Source organism: Hippopotamus amphibius, chromosome 8 (genome assembly GCF_030028045.1).
Source record: "Hippopotamus amphibius kiboko isolate mHipAmp2 chromosome 8, mHipAmp2.hap2, whole genome shotgun sequence".
NCBI classification, from domain to species: Eukaryota; Metazoa; Chordata; class Mammalia; order Artiodactyla; family Hippopotamidae; genus Hippopotamus; species Hippopotamus amphibius.
In genome coordinates this window covers 100,264,429-100,282,918 of record NC_080193.1, presented here as the reverse complement: position 1 = coordinate 100,282,918, position 18,490 = coordinate 100,264,429, and the positions used below count along the sequence as shown (strand labels likewise).

The 18,490-nt window shown below is 36.6% G+C and overlaps 1 protein-coding gene across 3 annotated transcripts in view; it reads left to right on the top strand.

The window, feature by feature from the left end:
* PARD3B (par-3 family cell polarity regulator beta) overlaps positions 1 to 18,490 on the top strand; it is a 977,181-nt gene that overhangs the window by 326,910 nt on the left and 631,781 nt on the right. The window contains exon 2 of one of the 3 annotated variants that reach the window (XM_057744365.1): positions 6,335 to 6,415. The exons of the other annotated variants lie outside the window; for them this stretch is intronic. Coding sequence (XP_057600348.1) covers positions 6,371 to 6,415 — 45 coding nt within the window. The 5' untranslated portion in view covers positions 6,335 to 6,370. The remainder of the gene's footprint in view (positions 1 to 6,334; positions 6,416 to 18,490) is intronic. 3 annotated transcript variants of the gene reach the window in all.

Here is an 18,490-nt window from a genome sequence, read left to right as displayed (position 1 = left end):
AAAAATTGTAAGCCTTATACTTATTGCTTTTATGTATAAAGCATAAATGAACATACAGTGTATAAACAGATAGACAGTATATTAAAATTTCATGTGGGGTGGTAATTAGGAAAACAATGTCTTAAAAGGCTCCATAGGGAGACAGTGTGAGTAAAAGGTTGAGAAATACTGGGATAAAGGAATCTTAATATCAATATTTTCTCAGTTTTTGTTCCTCCTTCAATTGAAAAATAACGTGTAAGATTTACTCAACATTGTGATACCACTGATACTGACTTTACAAAATCACCTACTCTTTTTGAGACACTGCTTATAGAGGATATACGCTTAATGGTAAACTTTATACACACAGGTAATTTTGATTCATAGAAAATGATAGCCACAATTTCAGAGGTTGAAATTTTAATGACCTGAATTGAATTTCAGTATAACCCAGAGTTTCTTGGGCACTAAGGATGTATTATCAATGTATTGTTTGCCTTGTTGATATAGCACTTGATGAATGATACTGCACGAAAAAGCGTACTAAACTCAAAAGGACTCTGAAAGCCATGACACAGTGAACTACAGCCATTGTTAGTGAAGAAGTACCTTGAGCAACCAGATTCCACGAGTCCTGTCTTGAAACAGTTAAAAGGTGGAAAAACGTGTGGTTTGACTGTCCAACCAAAACAGCCATCCTTTTGAACATTAGTCTGCAGGGAATTCTCAAAGGGTAGAAAGACTACCCAGAGACAACCTGAAACAAAACCATGCCAGCTTTCCTTGGGGGAAGATGCTTCCATTTTCAAGCTGTTAGAAGTGTTAAGAGAATGAAATCTTCGCGTGCAATTAGTAATGGATCATTGATACACAATGCTGGTAGCTGCTTGTAACCTGCTTTGGTCTGAGTCATCGTGTAATTTCAAAGTGGCATTCTCTAATAAGTGGGCTTTATTGTCATGTATTCTTATTTTAGTTTCAACATTCAAAGGGAAAAGTTAAAAACATACATTCACAGCAATTGCATGTATTAAAAATCTATCAAGTTATCAGTTAGGTACTAATAAAATTATTAAATAGTCTTTTGCAAGATTCAGCTCTCTCTTAAATATCTTCTTAAAATCTTTGTGAAAACAGTAATTCAACAGTATCAATCCTCACTGTATGTAGAATTCTGTAATAGAAACATTGAGGATTAAACACACACACACACACACACACACACACACACACACACACACACACTTGTTCCAGCTTTTAAGGAGCTTGAAATTTAATGGAAAAGCTAAAACATACACATACCTAAAACTATTCACAAGCTGAAATAGGTGAAAATGCAATGCAAATGATATATGTAAGTGTTGAATTGGATTTACAGTAATGGAATGATCAGTCAGTGAGGTTAATAAAAGACAGCTTCCCAGAAACTGAATACTGAATGGAGTTTTCAATGAAGAGACAGTGTAAATTAGAATTGAAGAAGGAGGAAATTCTGTCATGTGTAAAAAAAATATTACAGGTGAGGGTATAAGAAAGCCAACAACTGATGCAGATACGGGAATAGTAATCAGTCTTCCCTGAGTAGTAGATAGGTAGAAAACCTTGGGAAGATACTGAATGGCAACATAGTTATTCTCTATATCTAAGCCTTGGCATTTAGAAATGTTGAGGAATGAAGGAATTTTATCTTTTTCTATGGTTTAAGTATGAAAAAAAAATCAATTTTGATTATTTAATGGAATGCACTGCTTAACTTTGTAGTTGGGATTGAAACAAAGCCCCACTCCCAAACACCTCACTCCACTTTGATATGGAATATGCATTTGTTTTGATATAATTATTGTAACAGAACTTCTTGATTCCAAGCAACAAAACCCAACTCTGGCTACCGCAAACAAGGGGAACTATACTTGCAAAACATGAGTGTTCATAAAATCAAAGGGAGCCTAAGAATTGAGAATTTATGAATGGGCAGGGAATCAATCAAAGTGAGGAAGCAACAGTTAAAACTGCTTTTTTAGAAGGAATGACCTGGTCAGGATGCAATTCAGCAATAAGCAAACACTGAACTTTCTCATTCTGTGTCACTTCAGTGAGATTAAAGTTCCAGGAGAACAGTATTACCTGAGGTTTGGTCTCATCCCCACCCCTGTGCTGTGCCAGACCAGAGAGGGGGTGATATCTAAACGTTTGTCTTAGGTAATGAGTTCCAGGCACTGGCTTTGCCATTCAAGCAAGACCACACACCGGGTAAATCCCCTAGAGAAAATCAGGGGCCTCTTAGGGTTGGGGAATGGATATCAATTGGGCAAATACTGAGAAATGTCCACTCTATTATCTTTGGAACTTGAGTTGGAGAAGTAGGAGTAGTTTATCCTAGAGCCTTTGACATATAAAGCAGCCATTTATCAGTTTATTCAAACTCTTTTTATATTTATCAAGCAACTTCTTTTTCTCTAAAGAAGTACCTAGGTGAAATAGTTCTCCAAGGAAAATAGCACACCCTTCACCACTAAGAATAGAATCTGAGTATTGCTAATTAAGTCCCAATTCCAATTAAGTTAGTGAAATGGCCAAGGGACTAAACAGCTAGAAGTCCCAATACAGGGTTATACCATGCCAGGCTCCTACAGAATCTCTTAGCATCTGAGTGCTATCTGTGAAGGCATTTTGTTATTTCCCTTTGAAGCAGACCAGGTGTCCGTAGCAGTTTTTAAATTTTTTTTGGTTAATAATCTGTCTCTTTTTGACCATTGAACCCCTAGCTTCCAATGCTATATTCCAGAACCCAAGGATAGATCTTAACAACAATTTTTAAATAGTCCATTGAATAGCATAATTTTTAGGCTAGTTTTCCCATTACGTGAAGAATGACAAATATGGGTACGTGTGCCATTCTTTTGATATTAAATGTTACTGTTATATATGTCAAAGTTCCTAAACTGTGACACCTAAACATAAGTGACAAAAGATCCCTATCTGTTACCTGAAAGCCAAGCTAACACTGAAGTGTTTTCTATCACTGGAAGGGGAATAATTAATTCCACTAGTATGTTTGGGATTCTTTCTTTGAAAGACAGTAGTATAATGCAGCCAGAATGATTATTAATGATCCAAAGAAAGTCCAAAACTTAGACGAAACAGAGGTTGAGTTTTCACCAGTATTTTAGCAGAGAATGCATAGCCCTCTTTAGAACTGAAGAATAGCATGTTTTTGGCAATACTGAGAAATGAATAACTGCAGAAGATTCATTGACTAATAATATAATTGTATGTTAATAATATAATTGTATGTATATTTGGAGAGTTACTACTATAGCTATTTTGGATTATAATTATAACCTTAAGAACCATGTATTATTGCTTTGGGTTGATACATGAATCCATTCTATTAGGAAGTATAAGCACAACAAGATATTCTAAGACGGAGGCTTGGTCCCAAGTTTGCTCTGTAGCCCATTACTTCTGTTCCGTAATAAGACCTAATAAATCTTTGGAAGCTATGTAGCTAAAGCATGAATAGAAATGTGTAGATAGACATCGATACATGTGTAAGTATATATATAATATATATATACACACATATTATACATGTGTATGTTTATATATGTTTTTTAAAACATGTATCTAGGAGTGAAATCATATGTCACTTATCTATTGCTACAATAATTCTGTGTACTGTAATACGTTACCCAAAACTCAGTGATCTAAAACAACCAGTGTTTCATTGCCGATGAGTCCACATGTTATCTGCGCAGTTTGGGTTCTGGCTGGGTTTAGTCATGTATGTTTGAGTAGTTGTGGGTCAGGTGGCCAGATCTGCTGATCTAGGCTGTGTTCGTTCACATGTTTGGTAATTAACTGCCTATTGAGTGGTCTAAGGTGATCCTGACTAAGACAACTGGGCTCTGCTTCACAGGATATTTTACCCTCTAGCAGGCTAGCCCTTGTCTTCTTAGTGATGCAAAGTTCCAAAGGAACAAGCGGAAACATGCAAGTACTCTCACAGCCTAGACCCGGAACAGCACTATCTCAGTTCTGCCAAATTCTATTGAATAAAATAAGTCACAAGGCCAGCTTGGAGTCAGGGAATAGGGAAATAGACTCCACCTTTTTTTTTTTTTTTTTTGGGGGGGTACACCAGGTTCAATCATCTGTTTTTATACACATATCCCCGTATTCCCTCTCTTCCTTGACTCCCCCCCTCGAGTCCCCCCCACCCTCCCCACCCCAGTCCTCTAAGGCATCTTCTATCCTCGAGTTGGAATCCCTTTGTTATACAACAACTTCCCACTGACTATTTTACAGTTGGTAGTATATATATGTCTGTGCTACTCTCTCACTTCGTCTCAGTTTCGCCTTCACCCCCCGCCCCCTCCCATACCTCGAGTTCTCCAGTCCATTCTCTGTATCTGCATCCTTGTTCTTGTCACTGAGTTCATCAGTGCAATTTTTAGATTCCGTATATGTGAGTTAGCATACAATATTTGTCCTTCTCTTTCTGAGTTACTTCACTCTGTATGACAGATTGTAGTTCTATCCACCTCATTATATATAGCTCCATCTCATCCCTTTTTATAGCTGAGTAATATTCCATTGTATATATATGCCACATCTTCTTTATCCATTCATTTGTTGATGGGCATTTCGGTTGCTTCCATGTCCTGGCTATTGTAAATAGTGCTGCAATAAACATGATGGTACAAGTTTCTTTTGGGATTATGGTTTTCTTTGGGTATATGCCCAGTAGTGATGCTCAACATCACTAATCATCAGAGAAATGCAAGTCAAAGCCACAATGAGGTATCACCTCACACCAATCAGAATGGCCATCATCACAAAATCTGGAAACCACAAATGTTGGAGAGGGTGTGGAGAAAAGGGAACTCTCCTGCACTGTTGGTGGGACTGTAAGTTGGTACAGCCACTATGGAAAACAATTTGGAGGTTCCTTAAAAAACTACAAATAGAACTACCATATAGATTCCACCTTTGATGAAGGAGCTTCAAAGTCACATTACAAAAGGAAATGATCCCAGAAGAGGAATAACATGGGGCTATTTTTTAAAAATCAATTTACCACAAAGTGTGTGTGTGTATATGTATGTGTGTGTGTATGTATATGTGTGTGTGTATATATACATACATGCCATATACCTAAAATCTGAGTTTTATAGTATGATTTGGTGTTTAAGAAAGCAGGGTTCTAAGTCCTTTGCAGAGCAATAAAGAGAATATTGCTTTTGGACAGGAAGATTCATCAAAGGCATCTTGGTCAATCTTATCATCTAAGTGCCATAGTTGGGTTGCGATTCCAACCCAAACAGGGAAAAGAGAACTTTGCTTAACCTTGCAGTCAGTGAACTGTGGGCAGATCAACCTACTGTTCCCCTCTGTTTCTTTTTTACCTCTTTTGGGAACCTGCTTTTAGCTTTTGAATTATCTCCTCCTTCAAGAATAACAGTGATTAGAGTGGAATGGCTGAGATTTTAACTGGTCAAGTGATTTGCTGTAGCAGGTGAGGGTGGTGTAGTCTTCTTCCCATGCAGTGTTTCTTAGATGAAAATGTTCCACTTTGAAACTGGGAATTGACCTGCGTGGTCTCTGTACTGGCTGCCCTCTTACAGTGGAGATATTTGGTTATTGTTCTAACATCTCCAACTGACCCCAACTCACTCAGCCCCCATTCTCCTGGAAAATGGCTGTCTCACGCAGCTGGTTTGCTTAATCAGAATACTTAACTTTTTACTGATTCCTGCACTTAACCAAAATATTTTCCGTAAAAATTACCTGGACTTCTTTTCAGTATGTTTCTGGAGAGAATTTGATTTTAATAAAATATGACTGTGTATCATAGGTGGATGCTCTATTTTTGGAGGGTCTACAGTGTTTTTGAAATAACAGTATAAATGTCTTCTTGTTGGATCAAATAATCTGCTAATTGATACAACATTTAATTGACATTGAATGCTAAAGATCCCCAGTAATCTAAGCTTCAAACTTGCCAACGTTAATGACTTGAAGAATGGATCAAGATAGCTCATTTGTTGTTCTTTCATATTAAGAAAATATCTTACTATCATATACTAAGTAAAATATATAAATTGATAATAAAACGAGTTATAAATGACTAGTGAGAAACTTTTTTTAAGTATTAAAATGAAACAATATTCTTCCAGGGTTAAATTTTTATACTGAATTTTATTTTCCAGCGAGGGTGAAGATAGGCAGCAATATTCAAAGATTGAAATAATGTGAATTGAATAAAAATTTATTTCCTTTTGCTTTTATAGATTATCAGAAGATCAACTAAATGAGAAACTTATATAAATAACTGTTGGTTCTTCCCCAGGACATGGGCATTTGAGAGAAAGTTCTTTTCCCTAGAATGCTGACAAAACAGAAAATGAAAACAAATGTTGCATCTCAACTCGTAAGACATAATTATTTTTCTTATTCACTATTTTGACTACCCCAGACAATTTAATTCTTCCCAAATCCGATTCTACCCCTATTCCCATTACAGTTAGCAGGATGACATTAATTTTTAATTTGCTCAGAATATTGAGGCTACCCAAGTTTAGCTCCCTTAATTCCCCCCTCCCTGGACATGAAAATCTTGGTTTGTTTTCACATGCTTCTATTTACTGTGTCTAAGTAAGAAATGGCCTTCCTCTTTGCCAAACCCAACCCTTTAATTTCTAGTTTTAATCATAAATACCCGTCTTTTTCAGTCTCTGGGACTTTTGGTCAAACAATTACATTTTTCCTTAAGTTTCTAAAATGTAAACAATGACATTTTCTTAAAGAGAGTTTTAAAACTGTTACATTTCTAATTCCTCTTTGTATATGGTTTGTTCTCCCTGTTACTTATAAACATGCTCAATTTTTCTTTATTCTTGAAAAAAACAAAACAAAACAACCCCCTCAGTTCTTTTAAATCCCACAGTGTTTTGATGCTTTTCATTTCCTGTCTAAAGTTCTGGAGTGTTTTGTACTCACCAGCTCAACGTTATTACCTCTCATTCTCTCCTTAATCCAGTAATCCAACCTTGTTTCCATGGCTGCTCCCTCAACCCTTTAGGAAAACTAGCTCTTTAAAATAGTCATCCTACAGTGGTTGAATCCTGTGACTTGTCTTCAGGCTCTTATAACCCTCAACCCATTTACCATGTTGGCTTTCTGAAGTGCTAGCCTCCAATTTCTTCTGAGTTCAAGAACTATCCAGGGCTCCCAATTGCTTGTTCAGACAGTTTTCTCTTTGTTGGGTGCCTTCAGTTCCCTTTTTTCATCAATAGCTTGTCTTACTTCCTCTGCTTTTTGTATTACTATAAGGCTTGTCTGAAAATCAAGTTTAATCCTTGCATGTCTATTTTATCTCCTCAACTAAATTGTGAAGGTCTTTAAAGACACAGATCATATCTCATATGTTTTTGTTTTCTTTTTGTGCCAAACCAGAAAGTAAGCAAGGTTCTCTAGGCTGGTGTCATGGTTTTTGACTGGGAGTAGTTCCATTTATTGACCGAAGGATGATAGGAGGAATGGCTTAGTTTTAACACAGAATCTCAACAAAAATGGTAGACCTTCAAGGACGTTTCTGTTTTCAAATTAAGACTTTTGTAAAGAGTTAGTACTCTGGAGTCAAACTGCCTTACTGCAAATCCCATCTCCAGTATATTAACTCTGAGATGTAAAATTTCTTCACTATTTTAAGGTTTGGTTACCTTGTTTGTAAAATAGGGATAATTGTAGCATGTACCTTTGGTGTTAATGAGATTATCCTTGAAAAGGTCTTAGCACACTGCCTGGTATATGCAGCGTATTTAATATATGTTAGTTATCTAGCAGGTCAATTTTCTTATCAGTTTAGGAGTATTCATTTGGGGGTTTTAGAGAAAGCCCATTTAATTGTAGTTCATTTTAAAATGGTATATCACCATGAGATTTTCTATAGGTTGAGCTTGAGAATCTTTAGTATATGAGGTAGCCTTTTTTTTTTTTTTTTTTTGATAATAGAGGATATAATTCACTTTGAACCATACACTCACATAAAAGCTTAGGAAGCTTTTTTCCCCCTTTTCTCCTAAGGAAAAACAATGTTGGCAAGTTTTCCAGCTTTTGATACCTTTTGAAGATTAGATACTACAGATCTGATCTAGCTGCCAGACCTGCTACTTAAGACTACTGACTTTGGTTGATTCATTTAAATCCTTTTTGAGCTACAAGTTCTTGTAAATAAATACAAACTAAGGAAGGAAAAAAGGAATAGCAGTTAGGTTGCTAAATTTCCAAAAAGAAAATTTGCACCTCACTTTGTCTGGCATCTCAGAACATATAAATCTGTCTCAGACACCCAGAATCAGCACTTTGTTCTTTAAAAAAAGTTTGATTATGAGCAGTATTTAATTAATTACATAGCTGCAAAAATCTTACGACATTTGATGTTGGAGAGAGACACTTTAATAGATATATTTACCATCCCATCCCTTTATCTGGATCTGCTAGTCTTGTATCCTTTCAGGTCAGGAGGTAAGCTGCACATCTAAGTATTATCTTAGCGATCTTTTAGTTGTCCATGTATTTAATGGATCACAATGTAGTGTGGAATACTATTTCAGTAGGGAGGAAGATATAGAAATTGTTTAAGTAGTTTTATGCCCCTTTAAAAATCATACCTCAGAGGATTTTTCAAGCTTGGATGGGAGACCTTCTTGTCATAGTCTAGGTTTTAATTTTAGGAAGTATCATCCCCTGCATTTGGTTATGTTTCATCGCCTTAATGAGTTCTTCTGTTTTCCTTTTCTTCCTTTAGTAAAAGAAAAAGTTCCACTTAAGTTCTCCTCCAGGAGAAAAAAAATCAACATCTGTCTTTAATGGTCTCTCTCTATTCAGTTTTCATTCTAAGATTTTATTTTGCTTATGAGCAACCACCATTCTTCTCTAAAGTAGGTGGGATAAAATTTCTTGCTTGAAAATATTGTCTTTTCTGCAAATGATACTCAATTTGTTGAAGTGTATTTGTTGATTGTAAAAAAAAGAAAAGAAGGAAAGAAATGGAAAAAATTAAGTGACAAAAGGAGAATAGAAGCCTGAAATAATTTTGTCAAGAATACATTTCTGATTAATATTCTTTAACTGGAAATATATACTAGCTATACTGTTATATAAACTAGTTAAACAGTAGTAGTATATAATAATTTATGATTAAAAAAAGAATCAAGAGAATGAGAAAAGCCACAAACTGAGAGAAAATGTTTGCAAAAGACACATCTGATAAGGAACTTTTGACTAAAACATATAAAGAGATCTGAAAAATCCACAATAAGAAAACAACCTTATTAAAAAGTGGGCCAAAGACCTTAACAGACACTTCACCAAAGAAGATACATAGAGAGCAAATAAACATATGAAAAGATGCTCCACATCATATATCATGAGAGAAAGGCAAATTAAAATGACATAGAGATACTGCTATGCACCTAGCAGAATAGCCAAAATCTGGAACACTGAGAACACCAAATGCTGAAGAGAATGTGGAACAACAAGAACTCTCAATCATTACTGGTGGAAATGCAAAATCGTACAGCTACTTTGGAAGACAGTGTTTCTTACAAAACTAAACATACTTTTATCAAAGATCCAGCAATTGCACTCCTTGGTATCTATCCAAAGAAGTTGAAAACTTCTGTCCACGCAAAAACCTGCACACAGATGTTTACAGCAGCTCATAATTGCCAAAACTTGCAGTCTACCAAGATGCCTTTCAATAGGTGAATGGATAAATGATAAACTGTGGTACATCTAGACAGTGAAAAATTATTCAGCACTAAAAAGAGCTATCAAGCTATGAAAAAGCATGGAGGAATCTCAAGTGCCTATTACTAAGTGAAAGAAGCCAATCTGAAAAGGCTATATACTGTGTATTGTATGATTCTAAGTATAAGACATTCTGAAAAAGGCATAGCTTTGGAGGCAGTAAAAAGATCATGGATTGGTGAGGGGCATGGATGGATGAATAGGCAGAACACAAAGGATTTTGAAGGCAGTGAAAATATACCATAATGATGGATAAATGTACATTAGTCTAAATCCATAGAATGTACAGCACTGAGTAAACCATAACATAAATTGTGGACTTTGGGTAATTATGATGTGTCATGTAAGTTCATCAGCTGTAACAAATGTACCAGTTGGGGCAGGGTGGAGGGGGTTGATAATGAGAGAAGCTATGCATATGTGGGGGTAGAAATTGTAGGGGATGTTTTTGTAGCTTCCCCTCAATTTTGCTGTGAACCTTAAACTGCTCTAAAAAAAAGTCTTAAAAAAAAGAAAAGCATGTTTATCAAAAGGAAGATATATTAAATAAATACACAAATAAAACCCATCTGGTCTTATCCCTAAAGATCAGTGGTTAAACCTATGCTTCTGATTTTTATGTTTAGTCCATGATACCTCATTAAGGAGCTTACACTTTGTGTTTGTCAGACTATTGGTACTGGTGGTGGTACCTTCAGGGTAATGCAGCTATTCCTGTGCCTAGTTTGTTTGGCTTGTGAAGAATAATTGTATAGGGATATGCATGATTAAATTACCAAAAGTTGTAAATGCTACATGGTGATGTTCAAGGCTCCCCAGGCTAGGAGAGCCTCTAAGTGACCTCCGTCTCATACCTCTTAGCATGATTTTAGATTAAGAATGGATTGCTCTAAGGTGTCTGTAGGGGACAGTACTTGAAGTAGTTTAAATGAGTTACTGTTTTCATCATTAGAATGGATAGCATTTGTAGGGCTTTGTGTCTGTCCTTTGTGTATGTCCATATCTGCTTGGAGTAAAATTACCTTCCAAGCTGTAGATAAATGAGACTTACGCAGAAACTCTCAAGGAAGTGTGGAATATTGACTGATTAAAATTGTGTACGGGTTTAGGGATCTAAAGCCACAATTAATTTAGAGTTGGTTTTAATTGATGACACCCTGATATATCAGAGATTCTTTAATTAAGAAATAAAAATGTAGGCAGATTGAAATTTTGGTAATTGGAAATAGAGGAGGTTTAACTAATGAAGTGTAGCTTTATTAAATGTTTTGTTCATTTTATAGAAAATACTATGTAGGACTTATTAAAAATTATCTTTCACTTAAAAGAAACACTGATATTTGGAGGATTTAGAATCTTTATTTAAAAACATGGGCTGTGAGAAATAATGGTTGCGACTGTAAAGCCCCAAATTGCTTTCAGTGTTGTGCGTGGACTACTAAACCACCGTGCTTTATCAGAGTTCATCTTTTAGTGACTTTTGGTCCAAACCTACATGTAATAAATGGCTCTGCACTGTAAGATTTCCAGTGTAGCTTGTCAGGTCTCTTGCATCTGCTCAGCATCTCACTTGGAGTTCCTTCTCTCTTTTGTTATGTCTCTAATGTCATTGCCTAGAATGATAAGTGTCTGAAAAATGACATAGATTGTAATTTGCAGTATTACCTTTGCTGTTGCAGATTACTCTCCCTTCTAATTACAGCTTACACAAAAATCTGCTTGATACTTCCTTGTAATCAGAGTAATAATACCTTGTATTTATGCAGTCTTTTCTCTTGTGAGCTCGAAGCACTATTATAGGCTCTCTCGTTAATTGTCATGACATTCCTATGAGCAAAGCAGATGGTTGCAGAAAGGGAGGCCGAAGTGTAACCAGGTTAAATGACTTGCCTAGGGTAAAGCCATAATCAGTGACATTGATGGGAAGGAATCCAGGTCTCCTGATTCTAGACCAGTTTTCTGTCTTCTGCATCACTTTGCCTCCAAATTTTTTACTCGTGACATCTGTTTCCATCATTGTCATGCTGTTAATTACTTAATATCATTTTACTGCAAGATTAGCTAAAGGGAACAGATACACTCCGAGTGTTTAAAAATATGTTTAATGCAGCATGACAGAAACAGTGACACTTCATGGGGAGGACAGGTAGAGTGGTTTTATAGGATTTTGGTTGCTTGATGAGTATCACAAGTTTTGGGGACCCTGGGGGTTCATGTTATACCTAAATGGTGCTTTCTGAGTGATGCAGCTGCCTAGAAGTTATTGGTCTAGTTTTCCTGTGTGCATCAGTTGAAGCAAAACATGATCAATTAGTTGATTACTGAATTATACTCAGTGAAGTGTCCACTGAATTAGCAGATGTGTCTTTTTATGCTCAATTATCCAAGTGTATAGTCATGTTTTTTAGGCTTGGTAAATATATATTTAAAACCTGCTTTTTAAAAGGTAGATAAAATCGGAACCTATTTGTCATGCTTTTTTAAGAAAAATTCTGTTTTCCTTTCTACGTTGAGGTATGAGGTGTGAAACTGGAACTGGATATTCCACGTCTCATTCCTCTGAATGAAGGATATAGTTTGGAAGTAAAGTGGGACCTGGGGTGTGTATTTATTAGTTTGTTTTTTCAGGGATATTTAGTGGCAGAACAAAAAACTTGAAGGGTATATCCATCAAAGTTTTCCCATGATGTTTGTGTCTAATATATATGACTCATTGATTTAATAATAGAAAGAACTGATTTAATTGTTCTGACCATGGATTTATTGACAACGAAGTATAATTTGGTGGCCAGTAGATCTTATTATTTTTACCCTTTTGCCCTTGTTTAGAAAGCCTCATTTGTTATGTGGTGCTTGATTACAACTCAATAATCAGACTTCTACTAGTCACTTTTACCCCACGGTTTCACTTTTTTTTTAAATTTTTTGGTCTACATTCACTATTTTTCATACTTATTTTCCTCATATATATGTTTTTTTAACTTTCTTTGTCCTGTTCACAAGATCACCATATCTCTTGGTGTTAGTTTTCTGAGAATATGTTAAGAATATATTTTAAAAATGCAGACTCAGTGTTATCTCTCTGTTCTTTCAAGAAGTAGATTTGTTTTTGTTTTTGTTTTGGTAGAGTATATCATGTGTAACTGATGCATATTCTGTAGAAATAAGCCTCTTCCCCTGACACAGGCCATATCATTTAAACCATAGTGTCTGTAATACCTTGAGTGTCTGTAATTTGAACAGAGCTTCTAGTTTCTCAGGTGTAAAACATCACTGTTTTAAATAACAGCATTGCTATAGTTTCCATAATTCCGTGATTACTGGTTGTAAAATAATAGCTGCTTGTGGGCTATTATGAGGCTTGCAAAATTCACAGAAAGAGCAATTAAAAACAAATTTCAAAGTATTTAATATGGAGTATACACTGTGTACTAGATTCTGGGAAGGCCCTAAGTGTAGCTTGTATCTTCTATATAAGAAGTAGAATTTTACTCAAAATACTCTTTGGGGATGGTTGTAGATATTCTGTCTCACTGGTCTGTTAACCAAGTGCTCCAGGAGTTATGGACTGCATGCTTTTTGGCCATTCAGCTGCAAGTCCCAGAACAGGGCTTTACTCCAGGGCCCATAGGAGCCGTGCGCGCCCTGCTTCATGCTCTGAGCTTCCTCACCTAATGCTCTTCCTGGGCCACATGCCATATGGTCCGGGAGTCATCAGTGGAAACAGCTGGTGACTTCTCTGCTTATTAGTAACAGTCGTGCCTGAGTAAGATGGATTCTTCAGTTTTCTCTTCATCCACCATTTCAAAACAATGCATTGCTTATAAATAAATTGATAAAGGTAAAGCTTTATAGATTATCTGTTAACATATTAGATTACCATCTTTTTCCCTTCTCATGTGCTTGAGACTATCTACACTGGCATTTTTTTCTTTTTTCTCTTGCTTTTTAAAATATTACACTACTTACTAAGAACTCACAAGGTGGCAAACATTGTCCATCTTATGTAATCCTAATAATAATTTCATTGAAAAATTATTTTATTTTCTTAATTTTACAGAGGAGGAAGCAGAGGTTTAGATATCTTAGAAATGGGCCGAATTGTAAAAGCTGGTGTTATGTAGAGTCAGCATTTGAACTGAGGATTCTCTAATTTCACATCCCAGATTCCTAACCACTGGCATAAACTGTTTACTCTTTGCTTTGATGTGAGTTTAGGGAATATACACGTGTTTCATTTAAATAGTGACACGAGGCCTTATCAGAAACGTAAATAAATTACAGTGGTGACTCATTAAAACTGTCATATTGGGTATATATGTATACATAGTTTGATAGATCAAGGAAAGAATAAACAGTACAGAAAGTGATGGAAAACCACAGGAATTTAGTATCTGAGAAAGGTAGATTATGTGTAAGTAAAAATAATAGCTAATATGTATTTTGCGCTACAGTAGGTATTATTATAATATCACATTCAGTCATGAGTGGTCAAAGACATTAGGTGATATTACCCCAGTTTACAGACAAGGACGTGAATACACACAGTGCTTCAGTATAACCTGCACAAGGTCATGTAAACTAAAGCTCTCTGGGGTCCCCAACACCTCTTTGGTGTGTAAAGGGAACCACTGCCATAGATGATGTCGGGACCAAGGTAAAGAGAGACTGACTTCTTGCCTCACTCTCCACTGAATGTATTTCATTTTTTAAACTTGCTGTTTTTTCCCCTTTGACTATTTCCACATGCTGACTCTTTTCCACCTCTTTTATTTTATAAACAGATACATTTCCAGCACTGTTGCCCTTCCCTATCCACTCAGCATGCCTCAGGATCCTTGACTGGTCCTTGACTGTAGTTCCTTGGATCTCTTTTCTTAAGAGATTGCAAATGTGCATTTGTATTTTCTTCTTTGTTAACTGAATGATTGTTTAGCTCTGGGTCGTGGTTGCTGGTGTGTGACATTCTGGCATGTGTGGGGCTACCCCAGGATTAACTAGCTTCACAGAAGGCTGTGTAAGCTTTTTGGTGCCATTGCCCACGATGTTATTAACAAAAAGTTAGGTCTGAATGTTTCTAGACCTTGATTTTTTTTTTTTTTTTTTTTTTAGTTAATTTTATTTTTGGCTGCGTTGGGTCCTTGTTGCTGTGCAGGCTTTCTCTAGTTGCGGTGAGCGGGGGCTACTCTTTGCTGCAGAGCACAGCCTCTAGGCGCACAGGCTTCAGTAGTTGTGGCACGTGGGCTCAGCAGTTGTGGCTCGCTGGCTCTAGAGCACAGGCACAGTAATTGTAGCGCATGGGCTTAGTTGCTCCACAGCATGTGGAATCTTCCTGGACCAGGGCTCCAACCGTGTCCCTGCGTTGGAAGGTGGATTCTTAACCACTGCACCACCAGGAAAGCCCCTAGACCTTGATTCTTGAAATACACCATCATTGTCACTTCCTGAGTATGCCTTCCTGATAAATATGTGTCAGTCTGGCTGCTGAGCTGCTGTGCAACCAGCAGATTCTTCCTTAGCTGATGGTGCATGTGCCTCCTCTTTAGCTATTACCAGCTGTAACAGTCTCCTCAGCCTGTGTCATTCATTGTCCTCCTTTTATCTTCTTTTTATTTGTTTTCATGACACTGAGAGTATGTAAGCAGTTTCATTTATTTGAAATCCTGGGTCCCCAAATACTTAAATTCTAGTTCTCCTTTGTAATTATAAAATAGAACGATTTCAATTTTAAGAGACTTCTGTTTGAGGACTCTGCCTCATTGCAAAGGTAGCTTAGTTAAAAAAAAATCAATGTTGTAGTCAAAATTAGAAAGAGCTGGAGAAATTCTTGTAATAGAGACACATGAGAAAAACTCAGTGTGAGTCCTGGGCCTGTCCTCAAGTTTTATATCTGCTGTTACCATTGCTGTCTGCCTGAGAAGAAGACAGAAGATGAAAATGATGCCTGATGCCATTGTTCTGTCTGTCTGTCTGTCTGTCTGGATAGCTAGATTTAAAAAAAAAAAAAAAACTTTTAAATTAGAAATATTAAAGAAATCATTGTGCTCTCCCTTAATCTGAATGTCACTTTTCGGCAAAACAATAACACATCACAGAGCTTTCCCCGCACTAAGAGTAAAATCCACAGTCTTTCACCAAGTCTCCCATGGGCCAGGAAGGCCAGGACTCTCCCGCCGCTTTCTGCACCACTTTTCTCTTGTTCACTGCATTCCAGCAGCACTGAATTTGTCACTGCTTTTCCTGTGTGCCAAGGCCTCTCTTGTCCTAAGGGCTATTGCACATGCTGCCTCCTCTGCCTGGAATTCTCCCCCAGCACACTCTTGCTTTTCCAACCCCCTCCATCATCTTTTAGCTCTCAGTTTAAATATCCCTGCTTCAGAGAGGCCTTTCTTGACTAATTCCCCCAGCTCCTCAGCCTTGTTCATCAATTGCATAACTCCTTATATGTTTCCTTTACAGCACTTATAAAATTTTATAATTATATTTTTATCTCATGCCTCTCTCGTTCACTAGACTAGTGCTTCTCAGCCATGGTGAAGTCCACCTGGGGGAAAGTTTAAAACCCACCATTGCACAGATGTCATCCTAGAGAAATTGAAGCAGAGGCTAGAGCCTGATCATCAGAATTTTTCAAACATTCTTCACATGATTCTAATGTGCAACCAGGGTTGAGAACCACTGAGCCTGATCATAAGCGACAGAAAGGCAAACATGATGTCTGTTGACCAGTGGGTATGCCCACTGCGCCTTGCATACAAAGAGCTCATACATGGCCAATAATGTATGAATAAGGCCCAGCCAAAGTAGTTATAACCCTCACTGTCCTGTAAACCAAAAATGTTAAAAAGGTTGTCTTTTTTTTTTTTTTTTTTTAGTATCTCATGTAAGAGTAATACCAGAGTCTTTCTCCATTAACCCAAATAAAATGAAAATGGATGATATATTGTTTCCAAATGGGGGTGGCATTGTCCTTCAGAGGAATTGTTGAACTGTAGAATAGATCACTTAGAAGGCAAGTGGTGAAATTTAGGACAATATGTTACAGAAGTCTGTTATTCAGTATGTCTATGCTTAAATATACCAACAAAGTGATAGAGTAATCGAAATTGTGCTGTAAAAATAAATGTCATATTCTATTCTGATATTTAAAAATTAACCTTTATGATATGTACATCATTTCGTAAATTAAAATAATCTGTTTTAACAAGAGCTCATCATTAGATTTGTCACTCAAAAAGCTGCTAAAATCTGTGGCAAAGAATATTGCATTCTAATACTTAAAGTATTACATTCTAGTACTTTATCACTTAAAGGCCCTTATATACACACTATGTAATGAGGTGCTCACACTATGTTTAGGAAATGAAAAGAGGTATTATAACGCCAGTATTCTCTGTATCTACAATTTAAGTGACTTTTACAAACAGGGCCTTGCAGTTTATTGTAAATCATCAATAAAATATTTGTTTCTTCAGGGAAACTCTACCACTTATCAGAAATTTATAATAAAAGCTATTTCCTATTTACTTTCATTGCATTCTTTCTCAGTCGGCATGTTTTTCTCAGGCCATTGACTGTCCCCAAGTGTACATGGATTTATCATCGTCCCTGTGGTTTTCTGGCATTACCTCCTGATAATAGCACACCTGCTATTTTACCTTAGAAGCAGATTTGTAAGCTGAAGTATTATAATTTTTTTTCTCCTGAAATAGGAAAGGTAAGCATTGCTTTTACACTGATCCTTTTAGAAAAGTGTTCACAGGAAAGCGTACCAGGCTCTGTGGGGAGCTTACCAGGCACTTTGGGTGTTTTTTGTTCATGTCATAATATCCTCAGAAGGTAATGTAGGAAGATTTATGCTTTTGGAGAAGAAGTCAGAAGTGTTTAGTGACGTGTACAGCTTAATTATCAGGCCAGTTGGAGGACAAAGAATTCTGGCCCTTCTCTCAAGCACATTTCATCTTCATCTAAAATACAGTCCCTCGTTTCCTCCTTAAGTGTGATACTATCCTAGTGGCATGATTGGGATCCAGGAGTTAAAAGGTCAAATCAAAAAGCAGTGACACATGTGCACAATGCTGTATGTAAAATAGGTAACCAACAAGGACCTACTGTCTAGCACAGGGAACTCTGTTCAATATTCTGCAATAACCTAAATGGGAAAAGAATTTGAAAAAAATAGATGCTTGTGTATGTATAACAGAATCTCTTTGCTATACACCGGAAACTGATACAACATTGTTAATCAACTATGCTCCAATATAAAATAAAAATTTAAAGAAAAAAGTAGTGACAGTGCTCTGGGACATACGGGGGTCTCCAGCTTGCAGAGTGATAAGTTATTGCAGAAGTCCAATTGGTTTAATTTTTTTTAGTTATGTAACTTGAGGTTTTTTTCCCACTCATTTGTTTTATCTGCAAGATTTGTGTCTAGAATTGGTTTCATCATTCATATACACAAATTTCACACAAGATAGTAGTTGAGGCAATTCTGTGATATATAGGGAAAGTAACTAGACTACCTAGTAGAAGGTACCACTTAGAAGCTTGGGAACAATTCCCTGGCTATAAACATAAATGGGTATGACACTTCTGCAGGTGGGACTGTTGTTACCGTGGTTTTGAGCACAGCTTGGAAACTGGACATTAGGCCTCAGTTGCTGAGAATGATATTCAAGTTGATATTCAGGTA